General features: G+C 49.4%; 1 protein-coding gene across 1 annotated transcript in view; it reads right to left on the bottom strand.

The window, feature by feature from the left end:
- Nucleotides 1-461: 461 nt before the first annotated feature.
- LOC307245784 (glutamate receptor ionotropic, NMDA 2C-like) overlaps nt 462-24324 on the bottom strand; it is a gene marked incomplete at both ends in the record, with an annotated part of 43384 nt that continues 19521 nt past the window's right edge. Inside the window, 9 exons of the mRNA XM_080021459.1 lie at nt 462-2030; nt 3138-3370; nt 4447-4634; nt 5613-5773; nt 7917-8146; nt 11827-11952; nt 14587-14740; nt 16654-16822; nt 21709-21920. Coding sequence (XP_079877585.1) covers nt 462-2030; nt 3138-3370; nt 4447-4634; nt 5613-5773; nt 7917-8146; nt 11827-11952; nt 14587-14740; nt 16654-16822; nt 21709-21920 — 3042 coding nt within the window. The remainder of the gene's footprint in view (nt 2031-3137; nt 3371-4446; nt 4635-5612; nt 5774-7916; nt 8147-11826; nt 11953-14586; nt 14741-16653; nt 16823-21708; nt 21921-24324) is intronic.

The following is a 24324-nucleotide window of genomic DNA, read 5'->3' as shown; positions in this document are numbered from 1 at the left end:
GTTGTTACAATTATGACGTTGGTGTTACCCGCCGAGCCGACTTGTCTTTGCAAAATTATTGGATCGGCTCGCAGACGTTTATTGCTTCGGGTTCGCAATGCATCTTGTGCGCTTTTCAACCTGCACTTTATGGGTTGTTCTCGGTTTGGTCGTAGCCCGACAACCCGTACGCACATTAATGCCAGGTGTAAAGTTTGTTTGTCACTGACTTTGTAATGTCACTCAAACCTGTAAATCTAAACATTATGCTTCCGAACCCAGACCACCACCATGATAATCACACAGAAATGCAACGATAACATTTAACCACAAGTACTTTACTTTGTATTCTCCAGTTGTGTGTTCGCTCAACAACTGGTAAGGAAAATCCCCCCCCCCCCTCCCCTTCCAAAAAAGTTGTATTTATTTATTTATTTTACCACACCACGGACATCCATGCTACGGTCATCTTGACGCCGTACTCACACCTCAGACTCCAAACTGGACACCCGTCTCCATGGCCTCAGTACACAGGGGCCCCCATCAGGCCGGCCCTCCATTCCCTGGACCGGCTGGGCCTCTAATCTAGTCTGAGAGCCCTGAAAAACCCCATAGGCACCGTAGGCCCCATACAGGCTGTCCTGGTACATGAGGGCCTGCTGGCTGCCACACCGCCCCCCACCACAAGCCAGCAGCTGGCATACTGGACTGGGACCGGGCTGGCCGCCGGGGGCCTGCGTGTGGGACTGCAGGTCCATGGGACCATGGTAGAGGGGCAGCCCGGGATAGGAGTTCAGGTAGTGGGAGTACTGTCTGCTGAGCAGGCTGGTCGCTCTGCGGACCACTCCGAGCCCCAGGCCCCCCGCCTGCCGCACCGCCTCCCCGTAGGTGGGCAGGTGTGTGGAGTGAGAGTAGCGTAGCCTCTGGCCCTTACGCCCGCTGGGCCTCCTCTGGTCTTGTCTTATATGGAGGTAGGCCTGGTTCCGTGGCAGGCACAGGCTGTGCCGAAGGTGGGCGGGGCTGTAGGCTTTAGCAGGCGCTGTCTGGACTAGAGGGCAAGGAAACACGTCCGGCAAGGTGGAAGGTGACTGGCTCGAAAGGGAGACCGATGACGGCGATTCGTCTTGCTGGCGAATTCGCTCACTCCCCCAAGTCGCTTTGAGGAAGGAGGGGCGGCGGTGTCTGCGTCTCCCTCTCAGCAGCAGCTCCTCTGGGGGCCAGGAGCTATAGTTCTCCACCTCAGGACAGAGCACGTCCCCTGGGTAAAGGTTGTTGACACTGGGGGCCGAAACGTGGTTGTCTAGGAGGTGGTTGGCTTTCAGCTCAGTGAGATAGACGGGAGACTTGCCGCGCTTCTCCTGGTCCCTCTGCTTCCTCCTTTCGCCTCCCAGGTCCTCGCACTGGAAGCTCTTGGACCTCCTCTTCCTCCGGGAAAAGCCTTCGTAGATGGGCTGGTGCTGTGGTGACAGGGAGGCAGGGTGGGAGGCATAGATGTCCGGCAGTTGCAGCTCGGTGTAGGGGATGAAGGGTGAGCGGGGGTGGGTGTCCACGTAGAGCCTCCCCGTGGTCTGGTAGTGGTGAGGGTGCTGATAGGGGAGGGAATCCCCACCGGCCAGGTGGGGGCTGCTGAGGCTGGACACGGGGAGAGGTCTGTCGTACAGACAGGAGGTGGAGCGGGCTGGCAGGGTGTAGCGTAGAGGCGTTGGCCGGGACATGCCCCTCTGCTGCTTCAGAGAGGCCAAAGGCGGTGTCAGGGGACGCTGGGGGAGCGGGGAATGGTTCTCCGTGATATAAGCAAACCCGCCGGGAACCGTCTCCGTGGTGACCTGCGACGCCCTGACGGGCAGGTTGCCGCCGTGGCGACTCCAGTGCTCTATGGTCTTGGTGGCATTGTCCAGAGAACTCTCAACATTAGCGGTGGAGACCAAGTCCTTGGCGGTGCGAAGCATCTTCAGCATGTTGGCCTGGGCGTAGTTGGAGGTCAGGTCGGGGTTGGCGAGACCAGAGGAACGCCCAGGCTCCTCCACCCCATTGAAACAGCTGTAGATTCCCTGGAGGGAAAATAAAAACCAAAGAGAAACACAGGGACGAAGAAAGTAGAATAAAAATTGGGAAAGAACAAGGAGTTTGCAGGGCCATGAATCATCCAACCATTTATCACATTATTAAAAGGCCACAATTACACGTTATTCAATTAATCAAATTAAATTGAAGTACCCATTAAGAAAACAGGACAAGAGGGGGAGTGGAAATTTACGCAAATTTGTTAATGATGTTAAAAAACATCTCCAGAGTGGATAAAGGCACCGCAAGTAAATTGCACCGAGTCATTTTGTTCCAGCACTTTAACACGTGTTGGTCGGGACTTCATTATGCGTCCCCCCGGTGCTCGTTGTTGGAGCTGAGACGAAAAAAAAAAAACAACTCAAACACAAAGACCTGCTTGCGTGGACAAACAGGGAGGCAAATCCCCTGATCGCTCTATGCCTACAGCTGGCTGAGGAAACCTGACACGGACAAATTTAATTTGGCCCCTGGGACCCCACCCCCTCCGGCCTGATTAATGATCAGATAGTCATTTAGCTCCTAATCTGATAAAACCCCCGGATACAGGCCCGGTGGTGTAATTACACGGCGGAGGAGCTGGGAGGCTGTGACCTACAGACATCACATCCTACTCAACACACGCCCGTAAAAGAAGGAAAACCGCCACATTTGGGCTCAAGGTGGACTGAAACCCACTTCCTTAATTAGAGGCCTATTCTCTTACAGACCTACGAATATACTGTGATAAAACGGGGTAAACGGCAAATTACAACAGTTTTTCTCCCCTCATTAATATTGTTCTTAATCCAGACATTCCTAATATCAACATTGAACAACTGTGCAAACATGTTTGGTCTTGAGGTTATACTGTGTAATTATGTGCAAATACACACCCCTTCCCGACGATCATCCTTGCGTAACGGCTCCCTCACACACAGGAGACATTACACTCAATGCCAACCATCGCGGCGTCAACTCGCCCAGTCCCTCATTTAACCAGCCAACCTTATTAGAAATCCGTCACGCCATTGGGTTACTTGTCACCCATCGACCAATCGATCCGCCAATTCATTAATCAAACCAACGACACCAAAAACACGCGGGAGCCTCACCCTGCTGATGGCCAGCATGAAGTCCATTTTTCGGGACTTGCGGAGGGAGTGCCTCAGCTTCCAGTAGAGCAGGTGCTCCCAGGCGAACACCAGCAGGCTGAGGCCCATGGCCACCAGCAGCATGTAGAAGACGCCCGCCATGTTGTCGATGTCCAGCTTGCTGCTCATCACCTCGTTCTTCTCGTTCTGGCAGATGCCCGACAGCCACACCGTCTCCAGCCGCTGGGTGTCCCCTGGGTCGATGGCGCCGCGTTCGAAAGGATGGAGGGGAGGGGACGGGGGGGGTGGTGTATGTGCCGACAGGAGAGAGAGGGTGAGAGAGAGAGAGAGAGAGAGAGAGAGAGAAAAAGAGAGATGGGATGTAATGGGATGTGAACGGAAGAGAATCAGTGTGTGTGTGCGCGGAATATCTGTGTCAAAATCAATGACCCGATCAGCCAATCCGTCACTGAATTAATTTGTGTGTCTGTCATGTAACTGTCAGACAGATCTCTTTAATTATTCCTCCCCTCTTTCCCTCTCCCATGTGACTGTCGGCTTGCCATCCCAGCACGGTGACAACTCCTTTTGGATCAAGCCCCGCTGGAGCTCCACTTGCTCCCTTACCTCCCACCCCCACTTTACCGCGGCCGCGTGACACTCGCCGGTCACGGCTCCCATTCTCCTGTTTTGCCCACTCTGCTCTTTTTGTTGTTTTTGTTTGGAGAGCGATGTACACAGCCCATTGAGTACAATTAACGCATAATATGCTCCTTCGGGGGGGTACACTCCACACTCCACACTCCACCTCCCACTCAGTGGGCCGCCGCGCATCCTGCCGCCTCCAGGAAACACGGAGCTCTTCAGATGCATTATGGAGGCCGTAAAATAATTTATTAGACTATTATGAAAAGCCTCAGGCGTTAATGTGTGAGCAGCTGAGGCCCTGCTTTGAGCGTGGGAAGGGGAGGCTATTGACGGTCATCGCGGTGTGTGTGTGTGTGTGTGTGTGTGTGTGTGTGTGTGTGTGTGTGTGTGTGTGTGTGTGTCTGTAGGTATCCATATGTGTGTGACGGAGATAATATTATCCCCGCTGTTCTAGAAGGATATTAACTCTTCCCTGTAAGCTGCTCCCTCGGTGATACCGCACACGTGGACCTGGGCTGACTCCAATTCTAAGGCTCATATGCTCCCCACACACACACACACACACACCTGATGAGCGAGAGAGAGAGAGAGAGAGAGAGAGAGAGAGAGAGAGAGAGAGAGAGAGAGAGAGAGCGAGAGAGAGCGAGAGAGAGAGCCCGCCCGTTCCCCGCTGAGCTCGTACCGTCGCCCAGGAACTGCAGCAGCGCCAGGTCGATGAGTCTCTTCCAGCGCGAGTCCTTCTGCAGCGCGATGCCGTAGCCCGTGGTGGCAAACACCTTCCCGCTGCCGATGGTCACCAGCTTGCAGCCCTCGTCCTTGCCGGCCATGTAGTTCAGCACGGCGGCGTCGTAGATGAAGGCGTCCAGCTTCCTGTGCGGGAGGAGCAATTAAAAAACCTTTTACTCTTTTATTTACTTTGTTATTCTTGTAACACTGTACAAACTGCAACAATTTAGTAACGGTAATCAAAACGAATAAATTATAAATATAATTTATACCAATAACGTATCCTGTGCATAGAATTTCATGTATTTGAATATTTCTGTTGTGTATTTATTTTATTATTATTATATTATTTTATTTATTTTTCTGTCTCTATTTTTATTTTATTTTATTTTTATTTTTAATTTAATTTTTTCCCCATTTTATTTGTATTATTAAATTTTTTATTAAATTATTCATTTATCTATTTTCCTCAGACTGTCAAGCATTTACAAATGCGATCATTCTGTTGAAACTCACCCACGCGTCTTATTTCACGAACATGTAAATGAGCCTGGCGGAATAAACTTCCCTAATAAACTTCTGATTCTGATTATTCTCAGGGGGAAATTAACTCTCTGAAGTTCACCCATCCCGGTGTCTAGACATGTCCAGGAGCAGTGGGCTGCCGCGCCGGACCAACTCCAGATCTCGAACCGACGCCTTGCTCGGGGGCGTCGTCGGCGGGGGTGTCAAACCCAAACCCAGAAGCTTCTTGCTGCGCGACGACGGAGCGACAGTAACCACTGAGCCACCGATCAACTTAACACTGACCGTGCACATTCGAATTACTTGCGGAATTTAAAACCAACATGCCCGCCCCTGAAAAGGAAAACAGTTGAAATCCAAATAGAATTTTTCGGCGCAAAGCCCAGCGGCTGCGTTGGAAGACAATGCTGCAGGGTCCTTTTAAAGGTCAATTACGGATATTTCCGGCCTCGAACACCTTACGGCTTGTTTAGTTCTGGAGCTGGACGCCTTGACCCCCCAACCCCCACCCCCGACCGCCCCCTCCCCTTGTGGAGACTCCATGTCTGTACAGTCCGGTAGGCTAGGACCGGGCATCGGACGGCCGCCGCACCGTACCCCATCTTGAGACTGTTGAGCGCCTCCTCCACCCCCTTCTGGTTGTACTTGATCATGTGCGTGTGCATGTCGGGGTAGTTGCTGCGGATGTTTCTCTCCGTGCTGCCGTTGGGCACGGTGCCGAAGCGGAAAGGGGGGTAGTGCTCGTGCGGCTTCTGGAACTGCAGGGGGGGGGGGGGGGGGGGGGGGGAGAAAGAAGACGTGGGTGAGCGATGGATGGATGAGAAGATGTTCCATATATATTCTGTAATTATACATTCTGTATATTTTTATATATATATATATATATGTGTGTTAATATTTTGGATTTATTTTTTTGCTATTTGTATATTTTTGACAATTTTAATGTTAATTGTGGTTTTACTTTTATTTTAATATTGTTCTTATTCTAAATTTTTTCTGACTGTAATTTTTTCATTTTTTTTTATTGATAATTGTCTTGAGTGAAAAGCACAAAAGCAGAACAAATTCTTCATATACGTAGTGTTGGGAAGTTGTGAACTACATGTAATTAAACATTTTGCAGTAGCTTCCTGGTAGTTCAACTGCATTCATATTTCCATCGTGATTCAAGTGGTTAAATGACTTTTTTGCCATTTTTTGAGTAGTTAACTATTGAAACTACAAACAGTTTTGGGCCATAAAGGAAAGGAATGATCTTTTGTTTTGACATTGCTTCTCTCCTGTAATTGAAGGCCCTTTTGACCAGCCCCGCCCCCTTTTTCCTTCATCTGTGGAGGCGTGACCGGGCGATGCCGTCGTCGGGCAGCCACCTCCGCATACCTGACTGCGTGTGCAAAAGGGCGGGCGTGGCTCAGTGCTCAGGCAGTGACGCCGTGAATTGTCAATTTGATCTTTTTTTTTTATTTTTTATTTTTTTACTTAGTTATTTGAAACACATTTTCTAAGCAGGCTTTCGTTAACCAAACTAGATTTCTCCCTCGGGTGGCCGTGCACGGCCGTGCTTTCAAAGTACCGACGCTTCCCCGAGGCCGTGTATGGCGGAATGAAGCAGGTTCCGGCCGAGAGAGGAGAGGGAAAAACGGGAGGAGAGAGGCGGGGAAACTGACAAATGAAGAACACACGGTAAACTTAACCCCCCCCCTCGTTCTTCCCAAAATAATCAGATCACGATGGTTCCACTTAAAACCGGCTGACTCCGGGAGCGGCCGTTCCACTCGGATCCATTCAATTAGGTCCCATCTCTTTCACTGGCATCCACTTAAATCAATGCCGTGGCCGTAGATTAGTCCCCAGTTTACTCTGCGATCGCTTCAAAGTTAATGTACAATCCGGTGGAGGGGAGGGGGTGACATCCACCCTAATAATACTCTTCCGTTGGAGCTCTATCAGACAGTAAACAGGAGGGAACCATCCATCCTGCTTAGGGTATTGACCTTTCCAAGCTGAGCGCAAATAAACAACCCGACCAAGGAAAACCGTGCGCGCGTCCCACATGTCGCCGACCCGCCGCGTCCACCGCACGGGCCACCGCCGTGTAATCAGCCGCTCAAACATCCGCCCACGCCGAGATTAGCGGCCGGAAGAAGGGAACAAAGTCACGGGCGTCCACTTGCGCTCCTCTTAAGCTGGAGAGTAATCTCAGCGAGTCTTACGGGATCACAGAGCACGGGGGGCGGAGGTGAGCGCCGAACGATCCGCACACCTGGCTAATCTGCATCGGGGGCCTGTACGGCGGCACAGCGTGCATTTGGCAGAAGACGTTAATATAGTCAGCTAATACAGCCATAGATTACAGAGGGAGGGAGCTTAATCCAGGGACGGGAACAGAGAATGCAAAGGTTGCATTTAATACGAGCCCTAAACGACCCCCGCCCTAATGAGAGGGCCCGGTATTAATATCCCTGTGTTTATGTGCGTGCGTGTGCGTGCGTGCTTGCGTGCGTGTGTGGCCGCGTATATCACTGTTAAGGGAAGAGCGCGGATTTGGCTCCCCCTCGGTGACCGGGGCTGATATTTTTAGCCGCCTGACATTTGGAACATCTTGTGTTAACAATGCGAACATGGGGCGAGAGGTGGGGAGTATCGACGGGCAGACGCCGTCTGTATCGACGGACGGCGTGAATTGATCCGACATTCGAGGCGCCGCCGCCGCCCCCGGACCCCTGGAACATTCCGAAGGCCGGGGCCACGTTGCGTGACATAGCACACGCACGTCGCGGCTGACATTTGCAGGTTTTCAGTCCCCTCCGCGCGCCAACCACCATCTCTGAGGAGTCTTTCACGCACGCACGCACCCACGCACGCACGCACACACACACTTACTATTTAGCCATTCCCCACCTTCTTGTCGGAGAGCCCCGACACCGTGTCGATGTACTGCTCCTGGATCATGAAGGCGGCCAGGTTGGCGGTGTAGGAGGCCAGGAAGATGACGGCGAAGAAGGCCCACACCAGCACCATGATCTTGCTGGTGGTGCCCTTGGGGTTCTCGATGGGAACCGAGTTGTTGAAGACGATTCCCCAGAGCAGCCACACCGACTTCCCAATGGTGAAGGTGGGCCCGCCGGGGGCTGGAACACAGGGGAGGGGGAGGGAGGGTAACGGGGGAGAGAGATTGAGAGCATGAGATTCTTTTTTGCCGTGGCCTCCGGCGACGGCCGAGCCTCCCCTGGTGACGGGAGGGAGAAAAAAAAGCGGTGGCGCTGATGGAGGGTTAACGGGAACGCGACCCAAGGTAGATCCGAGGTTCCTCTCTCAAGTCACCGGTTTCCGCTCTTCGGCAAAGCAACCGCGGTGCCTCCTTTCATATGCATGTGTTGCAACAGCGTGGCAACCGCGTGGCAACCGCGTGGCAACCGCGCGCTCGGCTCCAAACTCCGCCGACCGCACCAACCGCGGGTGCGCGCGCGCGGGGACGAGCGAAGCGCTCCGCGGTCATAAATCACACTTCGATTAACGTGGCGACAAACGCTAATTAAAAGAGGAAAATGACCTTTTAGACCCGGAGACGAGGCACGCTCGGTCGGCACCGCATCCTGGGATGGATTAGCCCGGGCCTAATCCCGCTGAGAAACGGGAGCAACGCAAGAGAGGCAAATTGGATGGCGGCGGCGGAAGGCTAAAAACGCTGCTCGGTGGCCGCTCCGCCCCCGAAAGCTCTCAGAGAAACGTGGGGTTTGCACTTCGGACACCAGACGCCTCTCTGTTTGTCATATGTTTTTCTTTTGAGAGTCTTTTTTATCACTTCAGTCGACTGTGGCGCCGGCTGCCGCCACCACGCCCACGCCGTTGATTAAAGGACTGTGTTTAAACCTGCGCCCCGCCCTACCAATAAGAAGACGCCAGCGAGGCCTGGGCTGGGATCGTGCCGTCGAGATGGGGGCAGTGCCGGGGGCTGTTGCCATCCGCGATAAGCTCCTCTCCTCTCCGCCGCGCTGTTTCCCGACGACCGACGAAACAATGGAGCGGAAGCGCAAAACTCAACGGTGACTTCGACACCTTGACCTTGAGGGTTCTGCGGAAGTTTGATGCAACCGGGAGACGGAACCCACCAAACCGTGAAATAAGCTGTGTGTGTGTGTGTGTGTGTGTGTGTGTGTGTGTGTGTATGTGTGTGTGTGTGTGTGTGTGTGTGATTGTTCGTTCTGTCAGCGTGTCTCATGAGACAGCTGTCGGCAGGGCTGCCACGATCATGATATTTTAGTCGACCATACAGTTAACAACTGTGGATAACAATTTAATTGTCATTTTTGTTCATTTCATGCCACTATCATAGTATAACTTTATTATAGTTCAATAATACACATTCACATTATGAAGAAGAGCCATTTGTTGACTTTGAGCATTGGAATATAAAAATTCAGAAGGTAGAAAGTTCATTTTTCCTCATCCCTCGAATGATGGAAACTCACCTAATTCACATTTCATTAGATGCAATTTTTCTAACATTCACTTAAAATTCCCATTAATTTAGATGGAAACATGTAATTATGGTATCTAACAATTTTGCTAAATGATTGAAATTAGCTCAAATAATTGAGATTAGCCCATTAAAATAGTAATGTAATAATGTGTAATACTGTGAGAGCCTACTCAAAGCTCCCAGTAATTGCTATCAGACTACTACAGACTACTTCTAGTACATTTATTAGCTTATTTTTACCCTTTTAAATTAATTTCATTCCTATAATTCTTTAATTTTCTAATTTGTCAATGCATTCTGCTTGTTTGTTTTGCTTTTATTGTGACTATTTTATGACCTGTTAATGTTAAGCGCTTTTACTTACATGTCGTGTATGAAAGGTGCTCTTATTATTATCATTATTATTATTTTATTTATTTTTTTAATTTTTTTTATTATTATTAACATGATTATCGTTTGGATAATTATTTTTACTCCTCGTCCTTAGCATTTCTCAGTCTAAAAGTGCCTGGAAAACAACAACCGCTGGACCCACGGACCTGGTTGAGGTGTATCTGACGTCTTGTGGTTCAAGTTTGATCCATATCGATCAGCATTTGGAGGTATTCGTGAAAAACCGATTAAATTTGCCTGGAAGTAGCCATTCATTTGCGTGTCGCCGACACGTCAAGGTTCTAAGACTTGCGGTCGGGCGGTGGAGCGAGATGAGTTTGCGGAGTAAGACGCTTTGTGACATCATCATCCAATTCCTTACATATGTGCAGGTTGTGGCACCGAACGCCCATCCGCATCATGCGAGCTGCGTAGTGTAGACTCCATCGCCCTGCAGAGGTTACAAACTGCGTGTGTGTGTCGTCTTACCTGCTTGACGTCGGAGGGGCTTTTCGGTTGATATTTTATCTCTTGTGCTCTTTTAGTAAATTAAGGTATTGTGTTCGTTGTGTCCCTCTTTACTTTGAGGGATTCGAGGAAGTCGTCACGTACAAACTGTGGGAGTCCATGGTGCGTTTCATGTACTGAGAACGCACCGGAAAACTAGGACCCGGAAAACTATAAATAATCACAGAGAGCCGCCACCGCGTCATTACGTCACTCGGTCATTGCTGGTCACCCGTCCGTCACTGAGAGTGCAGCTCTGTTTCCAAGGACAACACGGTGAGTTATAACAATGAGAAGTTGTGGTTTGCAGCCAAACATGGACGGTGGTTTTGAAGACATTTTCATCTACACGCAGCTTCCTGCAGCTAAACGTAGAGGGCTTCAATTGAAATAGGAGAAGGCATTAGATAATGCAAGTCCTTCCAACTTGAATCAAGGAGGATTCAAGTGTCAAGAACCGACTGAAGAAACGGGAAATCCGAAATGACAGCCTCACCGTGATTAATAAAGGGACAGAAGACAAATTAAGTAAAATGTAAATACGATGCCATGAAATAAAGTCAATAAATATGTGCCACTTCATTGCTGAAATAACTAACACTGCAAATAATTTGTAGATTTAACTGTATAGTCATCAATAAATTGCATAATACAAGTAATTGAGGTGGACAAATGAAAACATAATACTAAACAAAAACAATAACGATAACCAATGAATTTATTATTCCAAACATGTAAAGATATAAGTTTGATATTGCAATAAAATTAGCAACATGCCTTATTCTATCTTGTTAGGAAACATTAACGTTCACTTTTTTTAGAACTGTCACAATCTTAGAATTTAACTGAGAAACTGGAAAAAGAAGGACTGTACTATCAAGAACTGTTCGAAAACAAATCAACCAAATTGAAATGAATAACCTTATCAAAATGGATATATTGCATCATAAGTAACTTTGTCAAATGGAAATATTTAACCAAATGGAAATATCGTGGAAAACAACTACAATCAAATTATATGTGTAGCTTAATTGCTAAACGAATTAGGATACAGGTTTATTTATTATTATTATTATTATTATTATTGTTATTGTTATTGTTATTGTTATTATTATTATTATTATTATTATCATTATCATTATTATTAGTAGTAGTACTATTATTATTATTATTATTATTATCATTATTATTATTATTTTTATCATTATTATTATTATTATTGGCATGTTTTGTTCCTACTTCACAGGCTGCTTACAGTGTGAAAGGCCAAACACGACACATGTTTAAATATAAAAAAACCTGTTTGGCTGATGGAAGATGGAAACATCCCCAGCAGAGGGTGAACCTGTATCTTTGCAAACAATATATTTTTGCGACCGTCTCCCTCCCTCAAGACGCTCTCCGAAAAAAGACCAAAAGAAAGGCCGGGCTTCCAGACGGGTGACTCACCTTTGGCACTGACCAGGCTGCGGTTGTACCCGACCGGACTGAAGTACTCGAACACGAAGACGGTCACGGCCACCACCGTCAGGCACATCACGAACATCATGACCCAAACCACCGGGCTGTACGGCTCTTTGGGGGGGGGGGGCACAGAGGGGGGTTAATACAAGCTCTACACCCCACCCAACCCCAAGACTCTGCACTGTGATGGAGGCCTGAGGATAGACACTGGGCGGAAACTAGAATAACTTAGTTAATGCATAGCAGTAATTTAAATGTACACCCTATATACCCCATACCAATAACTTATCCGGTGCATAGAATTGCATTTGTATATTTTCATATATTTAACAATTTCTGTTTTGGGGTTTCTTTCCGGTTATTTGCCAATTTTTTTATTTTTTACTTTACTTTTCATTCAATTTTCTAAATTATTATTATTTAATAATACTTTATTTATTTCTTTATTTATTTGTTTGTTTGTTTTTTGTTTATTTATTTATTTAGTTTTCGGGCTGTTGAGACTTGCTATGCGTCTGTAGAAAGTACAGCTGTAGATCCTCACCGCGACAAATTCCTGGTACGTGTACATGCACCTGGTGGAATAAACTCATTCTGATTCTGATTCTGAACATCTGAGCACACCGTTCCCTGGATTTTTGAGCTTTTGCAATGGCATTTTGTTGTTTGGAGTTTTGGAAAAAAGGGATTTAGGTGAGTGTGTGTGGGCGTATGTGTGTGTGTGTGTGTGTGTGTGTGTGTGTGTGTGTGTGTGTGTGTGTGTGCGTGCGTCCTGTGAGGGGATTTAGTTGTAAGCTAGAGTTATCTGAGGGATTCGAGCTTAATGGAAGTTTCCTGAACAGAACTTGTTAAAGTAGGCCAGTGGAGACATCCGGGGAGCAGAGAAGTTCTCCCACCGGCCCTTAGGGGAGCAGCAGCATCACTGGACTCAGACATCGCTGCAGGTGGGCCAGCGCTCGCCTCGGACGGCTATGATGCACTTGCGTAAGTTAAAACAATCGAAACCCAAAAGTCAGCGGTATACTGGGCCATTATTATTATTTTTAATATTCATTATTTAATATTTTGGTTTACATTTTGTTTCAAATGTTTTGCATTATTACTATAAGATGTCCAGCCCGAAGGGCGGGAACCTTATTGTTTATGTTGCCCCTGTATTCTTCTAGCTATTCTCCGGCTGAAAGTGCTCAGACCAAGGAACCCACGGTCACGAATGATTAAGATCTGTATTTGGGCTAGTCCACACATGCTGTGGTCCAAGTTTGAGCCATATCGGGCCGGATTTGGAGGAGGAGTTAGTAAAAAGCGGAGCTGAGGCACCAGAAGTTGCGACGCGGAGGGACCGGAAGTACTGTGGTGGCTTTGTGCCACTTTGTGATGTCATCATCCAATTCTGTACATACACCGATCAGCCACAACATTAAAACCACGTCACCACCTAACCTCTAATATTGTTAGCTCCCCTCGACCTCTGAAGGTGTCCTGTGGTATCTGGCACCAAGACATTAGCAACAGATCTTTTAAGTCCTGGAAGTTGGAGGTGGGGCCCCCATGGATCAGGCTTGTTGTTCCAGCACCTCCCACAGATGCTCCACGGGATCGGACCCTAACCCCACCCATCCGCATGACGTAGAAAACGTGATTCATCAGAGCAGACCACCTTCTTCCATTGCTCCTGAAGCTCACGTGCCCATTGTAGGAGCTTTGGGCTGTGGACAGGGGTCAGCATGGACACTCTGACCGCTCCCATACGCAGCAAGCTGCGATGCGCTGTGTGTTCTGAAACCTTTCTATCAGAGCAGCATTAACTTTTTTATCAATTTGTGCTGCAGTAGCTCTTCTGTGGGATCGGACCAGATGGTCTAGACTTCACTCCCCATGCACATCAGTGAGCCCATGCACATCCATGACCCTGTCGCCGGTTCACCGGTCGTTCTTCCTTGGTCCCCGTTTGGTAGGTACTAAACCACTGCGTACCGGGAACACCCCACAAAACCTGTCGTTTTGGAGATGCTCTGACCCAGTCGTCTAGCCATCACAATTTGGTCCTTCTCAAAGTGGCTCAGATCCGTAACGCTTTCCCATTTTTCCTGCCTCCGACACATCAACTTCAAGAACTGACTGTTCACCTGCTGCCTAATATATCGCACCCCTTCACAAGGGGGCCATTGAAATGTTGTGGCTGATCGGTGTATGTGCAGGGTTTAACTCTGCAGGCTTTCTCACATAGGAGGCGGTGCAGAATCTGCGCCGATCTGCGCACAGGTCCGCGGCACCACACAAAACCTGCTTGCTGTTTGAGACGACAGACAGCAGGATCACTTCCAGCCGTCTGCTGAGTTCCATGGGAACTTGGAAAACTGAATTTGTGTTGGAGGTCCCCAGGCATGTTATCTTGGTGAAGCTGTGAAATGTTTGCAAGAGCTTGAGTATGTGAACATATTATTTGTGGTTTCCAGTTCACGTTGTGCAGTAGTACGTTAGTTATCGTTTCTTTTGTTTTTTGGCTTGTTTTCACATTGGTGCAATTGCTGCAACTAACCTGGGTTTATTATCAGTATTTATTATTATTATTATTATTATTATTATTGATTAAATGTTTTACTCTTGTGATCTCAAATCAGTTCTTGGAAGGGAATTTTTCTAGCTTTTTTGTTTAATTTAAATTAATTATTATTAATTATTTTATATTTTTATCTTTTTGTATAATTAAATTATTCGTTTTATACCATGTGATCTTCTCACCCAGGAAAGCGGAAGGGGACACTGTCCCATTGCTACGGGCGACCATCACGCTGATGCCCGTCTCCACGAAAGGCACGGAGAAGTCGATGATCTCCGAGCGCTCTTCGTTGATGGTGAGGGAGCCGATGGCCATGTCGGCCCGCTGGTAGAACACCTGGGAGGGGGCGACAGGAATAGGGAACGTTTAAAGTTAAGGTGGGAAACAGACTCTCTGTTCCAACCTGACTCCCTCCTGCTTAACTACAGCGTAAGCCGCGGAAGCGCGTTCCTCCGAGCAGCAAAAAAATATATAATAATAATTTCTTTCTTATTTTACAGAAAATCCTCCTTCGGGTGCGGGAGCTGTATTCCCACTTTGTTGAAGTACACAGATTCCCTGTAAAGTGTGACGTGGCGGACAACGGGGCGTGGTCAAGCACCGGCCAGAAAAACTCTTAACAGTGGGAAGAAACCCCCACATGTGACTTTCACAATTATTGTCTGCAGAGATAAATAACATAGCGGCTCATTACTTTAAACGTCCTCGGGGAGTTCCACATCTCGGGATGATTCCAAGCTCAAGATTCCCCACCCTGAATTTTGCAAAAAGAAGAATTCTGACAAATATAGCACACGCGCACACGCACACACACACACACACACACACACACACACACACACACACACACACACACACACACACACACACACACACACACACACACGCCCGCCCAAAACTAAGCGAAACAAACACAAAGTGCCGCCAGGCACCAAAATGCAGGCAGGCTCTCCTGGGGAACACCTGTTCGGGTTGCACACATTAGGATCCAGCTGTGTTTGATGTGTCTGGGTGTGTGACGGTATGTGCACAGCCTCCATATGTGCATCCACATCCTCGCACGGCTGACCTAATTACAGAGCCACCAGAGAGGGCCCCCACGCCGCTGACCATCCATAACTATTAGGGACAGACACACACACACACACACACACACACACGCACGCACACAAGCACACACACATTGCTGGATTAACAAGTGTGAAAGAGAACAGATTGCGTAAAGCCCATTGGCTACCTGGCTTTTACCACAGACCTGCTTTTCTCCAATGCAATTTTGACAAATCTATGGGTCAAAATACAGTTTAGAGGGATCTCCTGTCATAAGTCTACTAAAAATGTGCTCTAAAGAAACGTCTCTGCCTCCGAGATGAACGGTTTGTTTTTTTTCATGGCTCTTCATGTTTTATCCAAATACTTGAGATCACATACTTGAGAGTAGCCTGACAGCCTCTCCCAAATACTGCCCGGTTCCTCTCCGAGCAAGTTCCCATCAGACTGTAGGAAAAAATTGTAGCATCTGTGATGTCAGCCGCTGGGTTTCTGATTTGACGATTTGAAGCCTCGGGTTTGGGTTTACTCTCGCCACCAACTCGGTACGAGTTTCTTTTTCTAAATTTGGGCAGCGTGGGAGGCGTCTTGGTGTTGCTGAGGTGGGGCTCGTGAAACCACCCCAAACACGACACGGAGACCTGTCCGTCAAGGTAACCCCGCCCCAAATTATGGCCCTCTTTAAACTTTCTTTCTTTATGGAACAATAACATTTCAAAAATCACAACTAAGCACTTATCAGGAGAAGTACAGCTGGCTATGGAGACTCAATTCTTGACTTTGTTTTCCTAACAAGATTGTTTTTCCATTGACTTCCACTGAGTCTGAGGTGTTCGGGAGTCGCCATATACCAGCTTTATAGCGGCCGTTGCATAGATGCAGCTTAAAGGACTTCTGTAGTTGCTTCAACACTCGGCCATAACGGTTCCCACTTGGTGCCACGCAAGACAGGTGCCTTCTTGGGGCAGGTTTATGCAAATGACTGATCAACAGATTGACCACAATCCAGAAGCTATGTCATATCCGAGGTGAAATCTGATTTGGCTTGTATGTAAATGCCCTTCTGAAATCATACAAAAGTCACGTCCTTTTCTCGCCCCATCGACGCCTGTCGTGCGGCACAACCGTCAAAGCATTTGGGGCCCCTCGCGCGACGCGACAGCGGGTCTCCGGGTCCGCGTGCCGACTGCGACGCTCACCTCCCCGATCATGCCGTTCCAGGTTCCGCGCACCAGCTTGCCGTGCTTGCCATTGGTCACCAGGTAGAGGTCGTAGGAGAACTTGATGTTGCGGGAGAGCTTCTTCAGGATGTCGATGCAGAAGCCCTTACAGCACAGCTTGGTGTAGGGCTCCGAGTGGCCGATGATACTGCCGACAGGAGGCGTGGAGGGGGAGAGAAAAAAAACACGGATATGAGCTGACGCGTTCACCGGGCACTCGAACGCACACATTGATGTATATCAGGAGGCCGGTTGTAATGAAAAGCGGACGAAGCGGCAGAACCCCCACTGACACGCTGTGTATTTGTCCGAACCGGGGCGTCTGCTGTTTTTACCGTCTATCGCACCGCCGCTTCATTTCTAGGATCCGGCGACCGTTGCTCTTGGATGTTGCTTCACCCGCTTACCTGTCAGAGAGTGAGTGCGGCCACGTCCACGGGCGACCCCGGGACCTCAGTCAAACGAAGGGCGCGGGGCGCCTGGCGGCTCGTTATCGCAGATTGATGTGCGGCTACCAGGGTGTACCTTGGACAGGACAGCAAACCAGCTTAAAAAATGGTACCGGTGTGAAGACATAAAGTGGGAGGCAGCCTGGACGGCTCAGTGGCTTTGATGGCCTCTAATCAAAGACCGTCTGGGGTGCGCGGCACGGTATTAGCGGCACGCACACACACACAAACCGAGCACCGATGATGCTCCCTGCGGCCTTGCTGGCTAATGGGGTGTAGGGAGCAAAGACCAAAACAGAGTCTGGGAGAAATAAAGTAAGAGCAAACTGAAAACTTGAGGGAAAATAAAGAAGAATTGGAGTCCTGTCAAAGGAGCTAGACACCGCCGGCCAAACACCGATATTCGGTCCGAATTTAAAAAGACAGAGACGCCCGGGCTTTATTATTGCAGAATCACGAGAAATTTTAGACTTATTGATTGGTCGGCTCATCGTACCGCAGTACCGTCAGGGCCGTGTCTCGCGGTCCTCCCTGGGGTTTGACGTTCTCGCCAATGTAATTCGCTCTCGAGACAACGAAACAACCTCCACTGCGCATTTCACCGCGATCGCCGGCAACTCAAACCCCGGTGACCCGGAGTTCACAGACGTGGGGCTGCGTCCGGTAAAAAGGGAGGGCTCACAGGGGGAGGGGGGCGATGGAGGAGCTTTGTGAGGAGCGGGAGCGCGGCGCAGGGAAGGGGGAGGGTAGGGACGGAGCTTCAAACACCCCCCCCCCCCGTGAGCCCTCCCTTTGAGACCGGAGGGTGAGGGTGGAGACTGGAGGGTGAGGGTGGAGACCGTCGCGCTTGGAAAAAAGTGAGCGGGCCCCGAGACAGCCCCCGCCTGCCGCCGCACCTGAACCCGAAACCTCTCATCTCAGGCCTCGCCGTCATCCCGTCGGAGACGAAGCTTTGGCAGGGGAAGGAGTTGCGTGCGGAATACCGAAAAAGGGCGCGCCGGTCTGACGACGCGCCGGTCTGACGCCTCCCCCCCACGCCCCAAAAAAGCCTCTGACTCGGTGCGTCCGGGACAAGACGAGCCTCGGCAGCTCGGGTGACTCAGCAGCGGGAAAAGAGATCAAAGGGGTTAAAATGTAAAAACCACAATGAGTTTAGGTTCAAGGCGCCGGGTCGACGGGTTGAAAGAAGAGAGGGGGGTCGGGGGGGGGGGGGGGGGGTCCCGTGATTTCCACGGCCGCACAAGGATCTCTCTGCCGGAGGAGGGTGGTTCGTTAGCTGCTTGAAAGTGAAGGAGTCGGCCACCTGTCATAATTACACACACTCCACTAACAGTGTGCGCACACACTCACACACACACACACACACCAGCCTAAATTGACAAACATATGAGGACGCATATACACCCGCACACACACACACACACACGCGCACACACACACACACACACACGCGCACACACACGGGACACACACACACACACACACACACACACACACACACACACACACGGGAACACACACACACACACACACGCTCTCTGAGGATTAATGGCAGCTGCGTGCTTCAGAAACTAGTTCAGCGTGCAGGGGAGCACCATTAGGGAGTAGGACCGGAGAGAGACGAGGAAGTCGGCTCAGCGTCAGACATCAGGAGACACCCGCGCAACAGCCAGACAGGTTTTGACAGGGCATCGTTTTTTTCCCTTTGCGTGAGGGAGTGAAGACGGGGGGGAGGGGGAGGGGGGGGCAAAAGAGGCGGGGTGCAAAGTGGGACAGATGGGGGGGGGATCGGCGGCGTGTGCGCGTCACACGCCGCCGATCCCTTAATCTGCTATTATTGCGACCATTTACGTGCGACGGCGATAACTATGCACGACTGCAACCATCACGCTACGTCGCCTGCAAACCGCGCGGATTTCAATCAGCGTAATGACCGCTTGTTACCCAAAGCAGGCTTTCTCATTACGCGGGAATGGAATAAACAAGGGCTATTAGAGGGTGTGATTCCTAGGGCCCCGGTCACCGGGCGGGGTGAGGGAGGGGGTAAAGCCGCCGCGTCCCGGTTCTGGCTCAAGGAGTCGTCATCCGTCCAAGGAGGCGGCCCTTAATAAGCGGGACACGGAAAACACAACAACTTGTAATTACGCTCAACATCTGCTCTTTGGGAAAGCTGCTCACATTTGAGTGCGGCTCTAAACTAGGTGACATTCCAGTAAGTGCTGTCTCCTTATAAAAAGAAAAAAAAAATATATATATATATATATGTCTCCCTCCGTCTTCCTGTCTTGCACTCCGTCTGTTGATTGCCCCCAAAACGTGGCGTGCGGCGGCGGAGAGAGGGATTGAAATTAAGTGAGAGCAGGATGGGGACGGAAAAAAAGGGGGAGACGGAAAAAAAGGGGGGAGACGGAAAGAGGGAGCGACGAGGATGGATGGAAGGGGAGGGACGTGGCAGCGTTGTCTCTCCCCGTGCCGTGATAGATGTCCCCGCGTCGGGCGGATAAATCTTCTTTACGGGCAATCAATGTGCCATCGTGCCCAACAACGCCCGCTACACATATCTTTCTTTGATTAATATGGCAACCGTGGTGCGCGCTGCGCACACACACACACACACGCGCACACGCACATGCACACTCACACACAAACTTCAACATGAAAAAACCGACAAACAAATAGAACTGAACACAGTGGGACACCCACACTCTGTCTGCACTGTGCTGAATACAAGATACGTTGTATTTATGGGGATATACTGTATATACATATATATATATATATCTATATATATATACATACACATATATGGGTCATCATGAAGTTGATGGTGATGCCATTCAAAGTTTGACTTCACTCTCATTTTCACAAAAAAACAAAAAAAAACAAATGTACCTCCGTCAACTACGTGACTATTCAAAGTCGAATCCTGCATTCAGTACAGCCGTCATGAATGCATGAACGACCCGGCAAAGGGCTGGCGTTGAAAGTGTGCCACTGTGTTCCAAGTGGTTTCATTAGATAACATGTTGATACGTGTCTTTTAATATTCATTTTGATCCAAATAACTTCCGTTTGGCTTATCCAATTTTGGAGGAAGGAAGCTCTTTAGGCAGCAAAAGGGGCTATTAATAGATGATCATTTGGAAAAATGAAAAAAAAGGCATTAAGGGCTTTAGATGCCGCAATCAGCTTTTCCAGTTTTGTTTTGCGACATCCTTTCGTTTTATCAGCTATTGTTGGTGACAAACTGAGCTTTACGATGGTAAAAAAAGACCATATTAGAATTGTTGTTTTTTTTCCCTCCACTTTCTACAAAGCCTAATGCTTTCAGCTATTCCACGTCCAAATGAACTTAATAAAAGAATCACAAGATTACAGTGATAATCCTCGTTTCAGGACGTTTTCACTCATTTTACAGATTAATTAACGAGTCAAACTTTTACCTCGGTTATCTTCCTTTACTACAGGTATTTCACGCAGGAAGACTCGCAGCCGGGGCACGTAGGCGGAAGCGGAGAGGGTGAATTATGTCTGAATGTCGGCGCAACAAAGACATTTTGTTTTTCGCGGAGAGCACAGTCTGTGCCGGCTGGAGGTGGGGGCTGTTTAATGGTTGTTTTCTGCCACGTCCGTGATCCGAGCGCGGCCCCCCCGGCTCGGCACTCAGAGGGCACCGCGAGGCCCCGCGAACCCCTCTTCCTTTAATGAAGCCTTAAAATGCCCACGAATAAAAACCAAATGGCTTGTTACTGGATAATTGAGGAAGAGAGAAGAACGGAGAGCGAGGGACAGAGAGAGAGAGAGAGAGAGAGAGAGAGAGAGAGAGAGAGAGAGAGAGAGAGAGAGAGAGAGAGAGAGAGAGAGAGGGCGAGCAAGCGAGGAGGAGAGCGAGATGATGCGAGCGGTGGTGAGAGTTTTGCGTAGGTGTAGGTGTGTGAAAGCCGTGCTGGACTGTGCGCGGACGCGTGTATTTCAGAGCACGGCCGCCCCGCCATCTGATTAACCGGGTGTTCGACTTATTTTCTTAAATGTTCACCAATGCTTACCAATCACTCTATCATTGAAGCCGGCGCGGCTGGAAGAGGCCCCGCCCGCTTTTCAAGGATTACGTATTTAGAAATGATTATAACATCACGATAATAATGCATTATTTTTACATTTGCTTATACAGTATTACCATCATTGCGGGAATGGTCTTCGGATTTGTGATGCTGCACACTTCTGGAGTTGGGTAGAGATAGTTTTAATTGACAAATTTGTATTTGCGGGTTCAATAACTGACAAAAAATGAAGAATTAAGCCATAGTTTCAATGGCAACACAAGGTCGCAGGAATATAATCTTAATTTCATGAGAATTACATCTCCTATGCGACTTGTGTTTAGGGACTGTCCTAAAATACACTGCTAATTATGTTTTTAATGACACAAAATACTCAATAACATCACAGATATAGGATGGAAAGCATTGAAGTGCTGCTGGTCACTTGTAAAAGCGGACGCTCGTTCGCCACGGCCCCACGCACACATGCGCACGCGGACGCGCCGGTCCGCGTTGAGGCCCGCGTGTACGTGCGCCCGCCGTACCTCTCGGAGCGGTTGGACTGCCGCCGGCAGGGCACGGTGTTGCGGACGCAGGTGCCCGTCCCGGGATCCACGTCCTCCACGATGACGAAGGGACGCTCCTCCAGCGTGGCCACGGTCAGGTGGCGGTCGTCCGACACCTGCTCCAGGAAGCTGCCGTAGCGAGGCCAGACCGGGTAGCGGACCTGGAGGATCCCCCGCGCGTAGGTGCCCACCTGGAGGGGTGGAGGGGTTGGGGAGGAGGGGTTGAGAAGGAGACAGCAGATGAGGGAGAGTGGAGATGCGATACTAAAAATGTGCAGGGCGACCCATCGCCGAGTTTGAAGGGCCATGGACGGCCATTGGCTGCATGTCTACAAACCACAACCACAAATGATGCGCGGCTCGCGGTGCTAGTTCTGTCAGACAACTCGACTGCGCCATGCGCTTCCACGCCCTTATGGGCTGGCCTGTCTGAGCAGCCCGTCCCTCCTGCCCTACAGTACCTGCGTTGGCGCCTTCCCTCCACCTCCCCTACGTCCACCTTTGGGGTTCAACTCTTCTGTCCCACGGGGGGCATTCCAGCTCATCACTCTTATATTTCAAGCTCACAAATTATGTTTGCTGCGCACCTCGCGCGGAGGGAAGGGCAGCGGAGACCAAACTCATAACCTGCATAACAAATAAAGATCTTTTTTTTTTTTTGTCGACGCCGAGCGGAACAGATTTTGGGCAGCGCCGGACAAGGCCATCAGAGAAGACAGGAGGCTTGAGCTGAGGGCTCCGAGGAGGGAGACAGGTATGCTCCCCGGCTCTACACCTCCACGCCGCGAAGGATGGAGGGGGAGGCTGTGAAAAGCGGGGGGGGAGTGGGGGTCCCGCCTCCGACCCCAACAACCACTCTGCTGTCACCTCGGAGTTCAAACAGACGATGAGGGATCCTCCCCGCGGGTGGAGCCGACCGCCGGTTGAAATCCTCCCTCCCGGCGCCCGAGGAGGGCTCTGCTTGGGAGGATGGATGACTTCTGACGTCTCTTTTACGAAAAGGTCCCGCCACCCCCGTCCCATAAACTTCTCTTTGGGTTCTAACTATGCCTGCGTGAAACACCAGTCGTGCTGGTGTAACAGTCACGTTACTTTAGTTTATTCATCAGGTCCATATCCTTGTAAATACCTATAACACCACCTATACTGGTATTTTCTTTGTAAATTCTAATCAGGATCAGGATCTTTCACATTAGGTATATTTAAGAAATTGATTGATTCATTTGAATCATTTTCTGCCGGGGGTACTTCTACTTTTACTTCAGTAAAAGGTCTGACACCAGTACCAGTAAGGGGTGAATACCAGAATAAAATAGGTGAATAACGTTCTTAATGCTACAGCATTTAAAACGTGAGCGAACAATGTTGAATTTGCTGAGGAAGTGTCCCCGTTACCCACGGTGCTTTATTTGTTTAAGGAAACAGAATACATTTGTCTTCATTGGGATAGTGTGTTAGTATGTTAGTGTGTTGGGAACAGGGCGGCCGTCCATCCAGTTTTAGGTCACAGGGTCCAGTTTTGAAGTACCGTGTCTATCTACCAGCGCAGCCTTGAGCCTGGAGGCTTATTTGTCCTCCTTTTGAGATCATCCCCATTTTTGACTTTATCTCATGGTATTATCTTCTTCTTCTCTGGGCTGCTCCCGTTAGGTGTGGCCACAGCGGATCATCTGCCTCCGACGCCTTCTGTTCTGCACATCTTCCTCCCTTACACCAACCGCCTGCACCTCCTCCCTCACCGCGTCCATTAACCTTCTCTTTGGCTTCCTCTTTTCCTCTTGCCCGGCAGCTCCATCCTCAGCCTCCTCCTCCCAAACGCAACTCTCATCTCTCCTACGCAACGTGTCCAAACCATCTCAATCTGCCCTCTCTCTAAAAATATAAATCGATTTAAAAAAAATTTATAGACAGACAGACAGACAGACAGACAGACAGACAGACAGACAGACAGACAGACAGACAGACAGACAGACAGATAGAGCATAAAATAAAAAATAGGCTATGTGTAAGTGTACATTTGTGGTCTAACAAATTACTGGCTGAAAGCGGCGATCGGGGCGCAATTTGCCTCCCTCTCCATGCGTAACGGAAGCATTGGAGAGGGAGCGATCGCCAGCGATCGATGGCGTGTCCCGTTCCTCTAAATAAAGCAAATAAAAATATTTTAGATGTATTTTATTTTACTCAATTTCCCAATTGAACGGAAGGAAAAAAAAAAGCACCGTGCCTAAGGGGGACACTCGCTCGCGCTTTCCCCTCCCTCCAAAGTGTCCTCCTTTTTTGGTGTCATGGAAATGGCCACCCGAGTTAGTAACGAGGCACGGCGGCGCGGAGATCGCGGGTCGGCGGGCGCAAATTGGGCGGAGGTGGAGGCGGAGATGAGCAAGCAACACACACTCATCGTGCGGCTGCAAACGACAGCGATGGGCTTTAGACGTTATCGCCAACGTTCTATTACCGTAATACCTGTTGTGGACGTTCCCGCATTTTCCATAATACCTGGAATACCCTGTGCCCCCCCATTCCAGCACCCAGGATTTGAGAACCCCAAATGGTGGTTCAGTTCTTAAAATTATTATTGTTATCACAATGTTA

This window comes from Zeus faber (assembly GCF_960531495.2).
Source record: "Zeus faber genome assembly, chromosome: 20".
NCBI lineage: Eukaryota > Metazoa > Chordata > Actinopteri > Zeiformes > Zeidae > Zeus > Zeus faber.
This window is presented reverse-complemented; position numbering and strand designations above follow the sequence as displayed.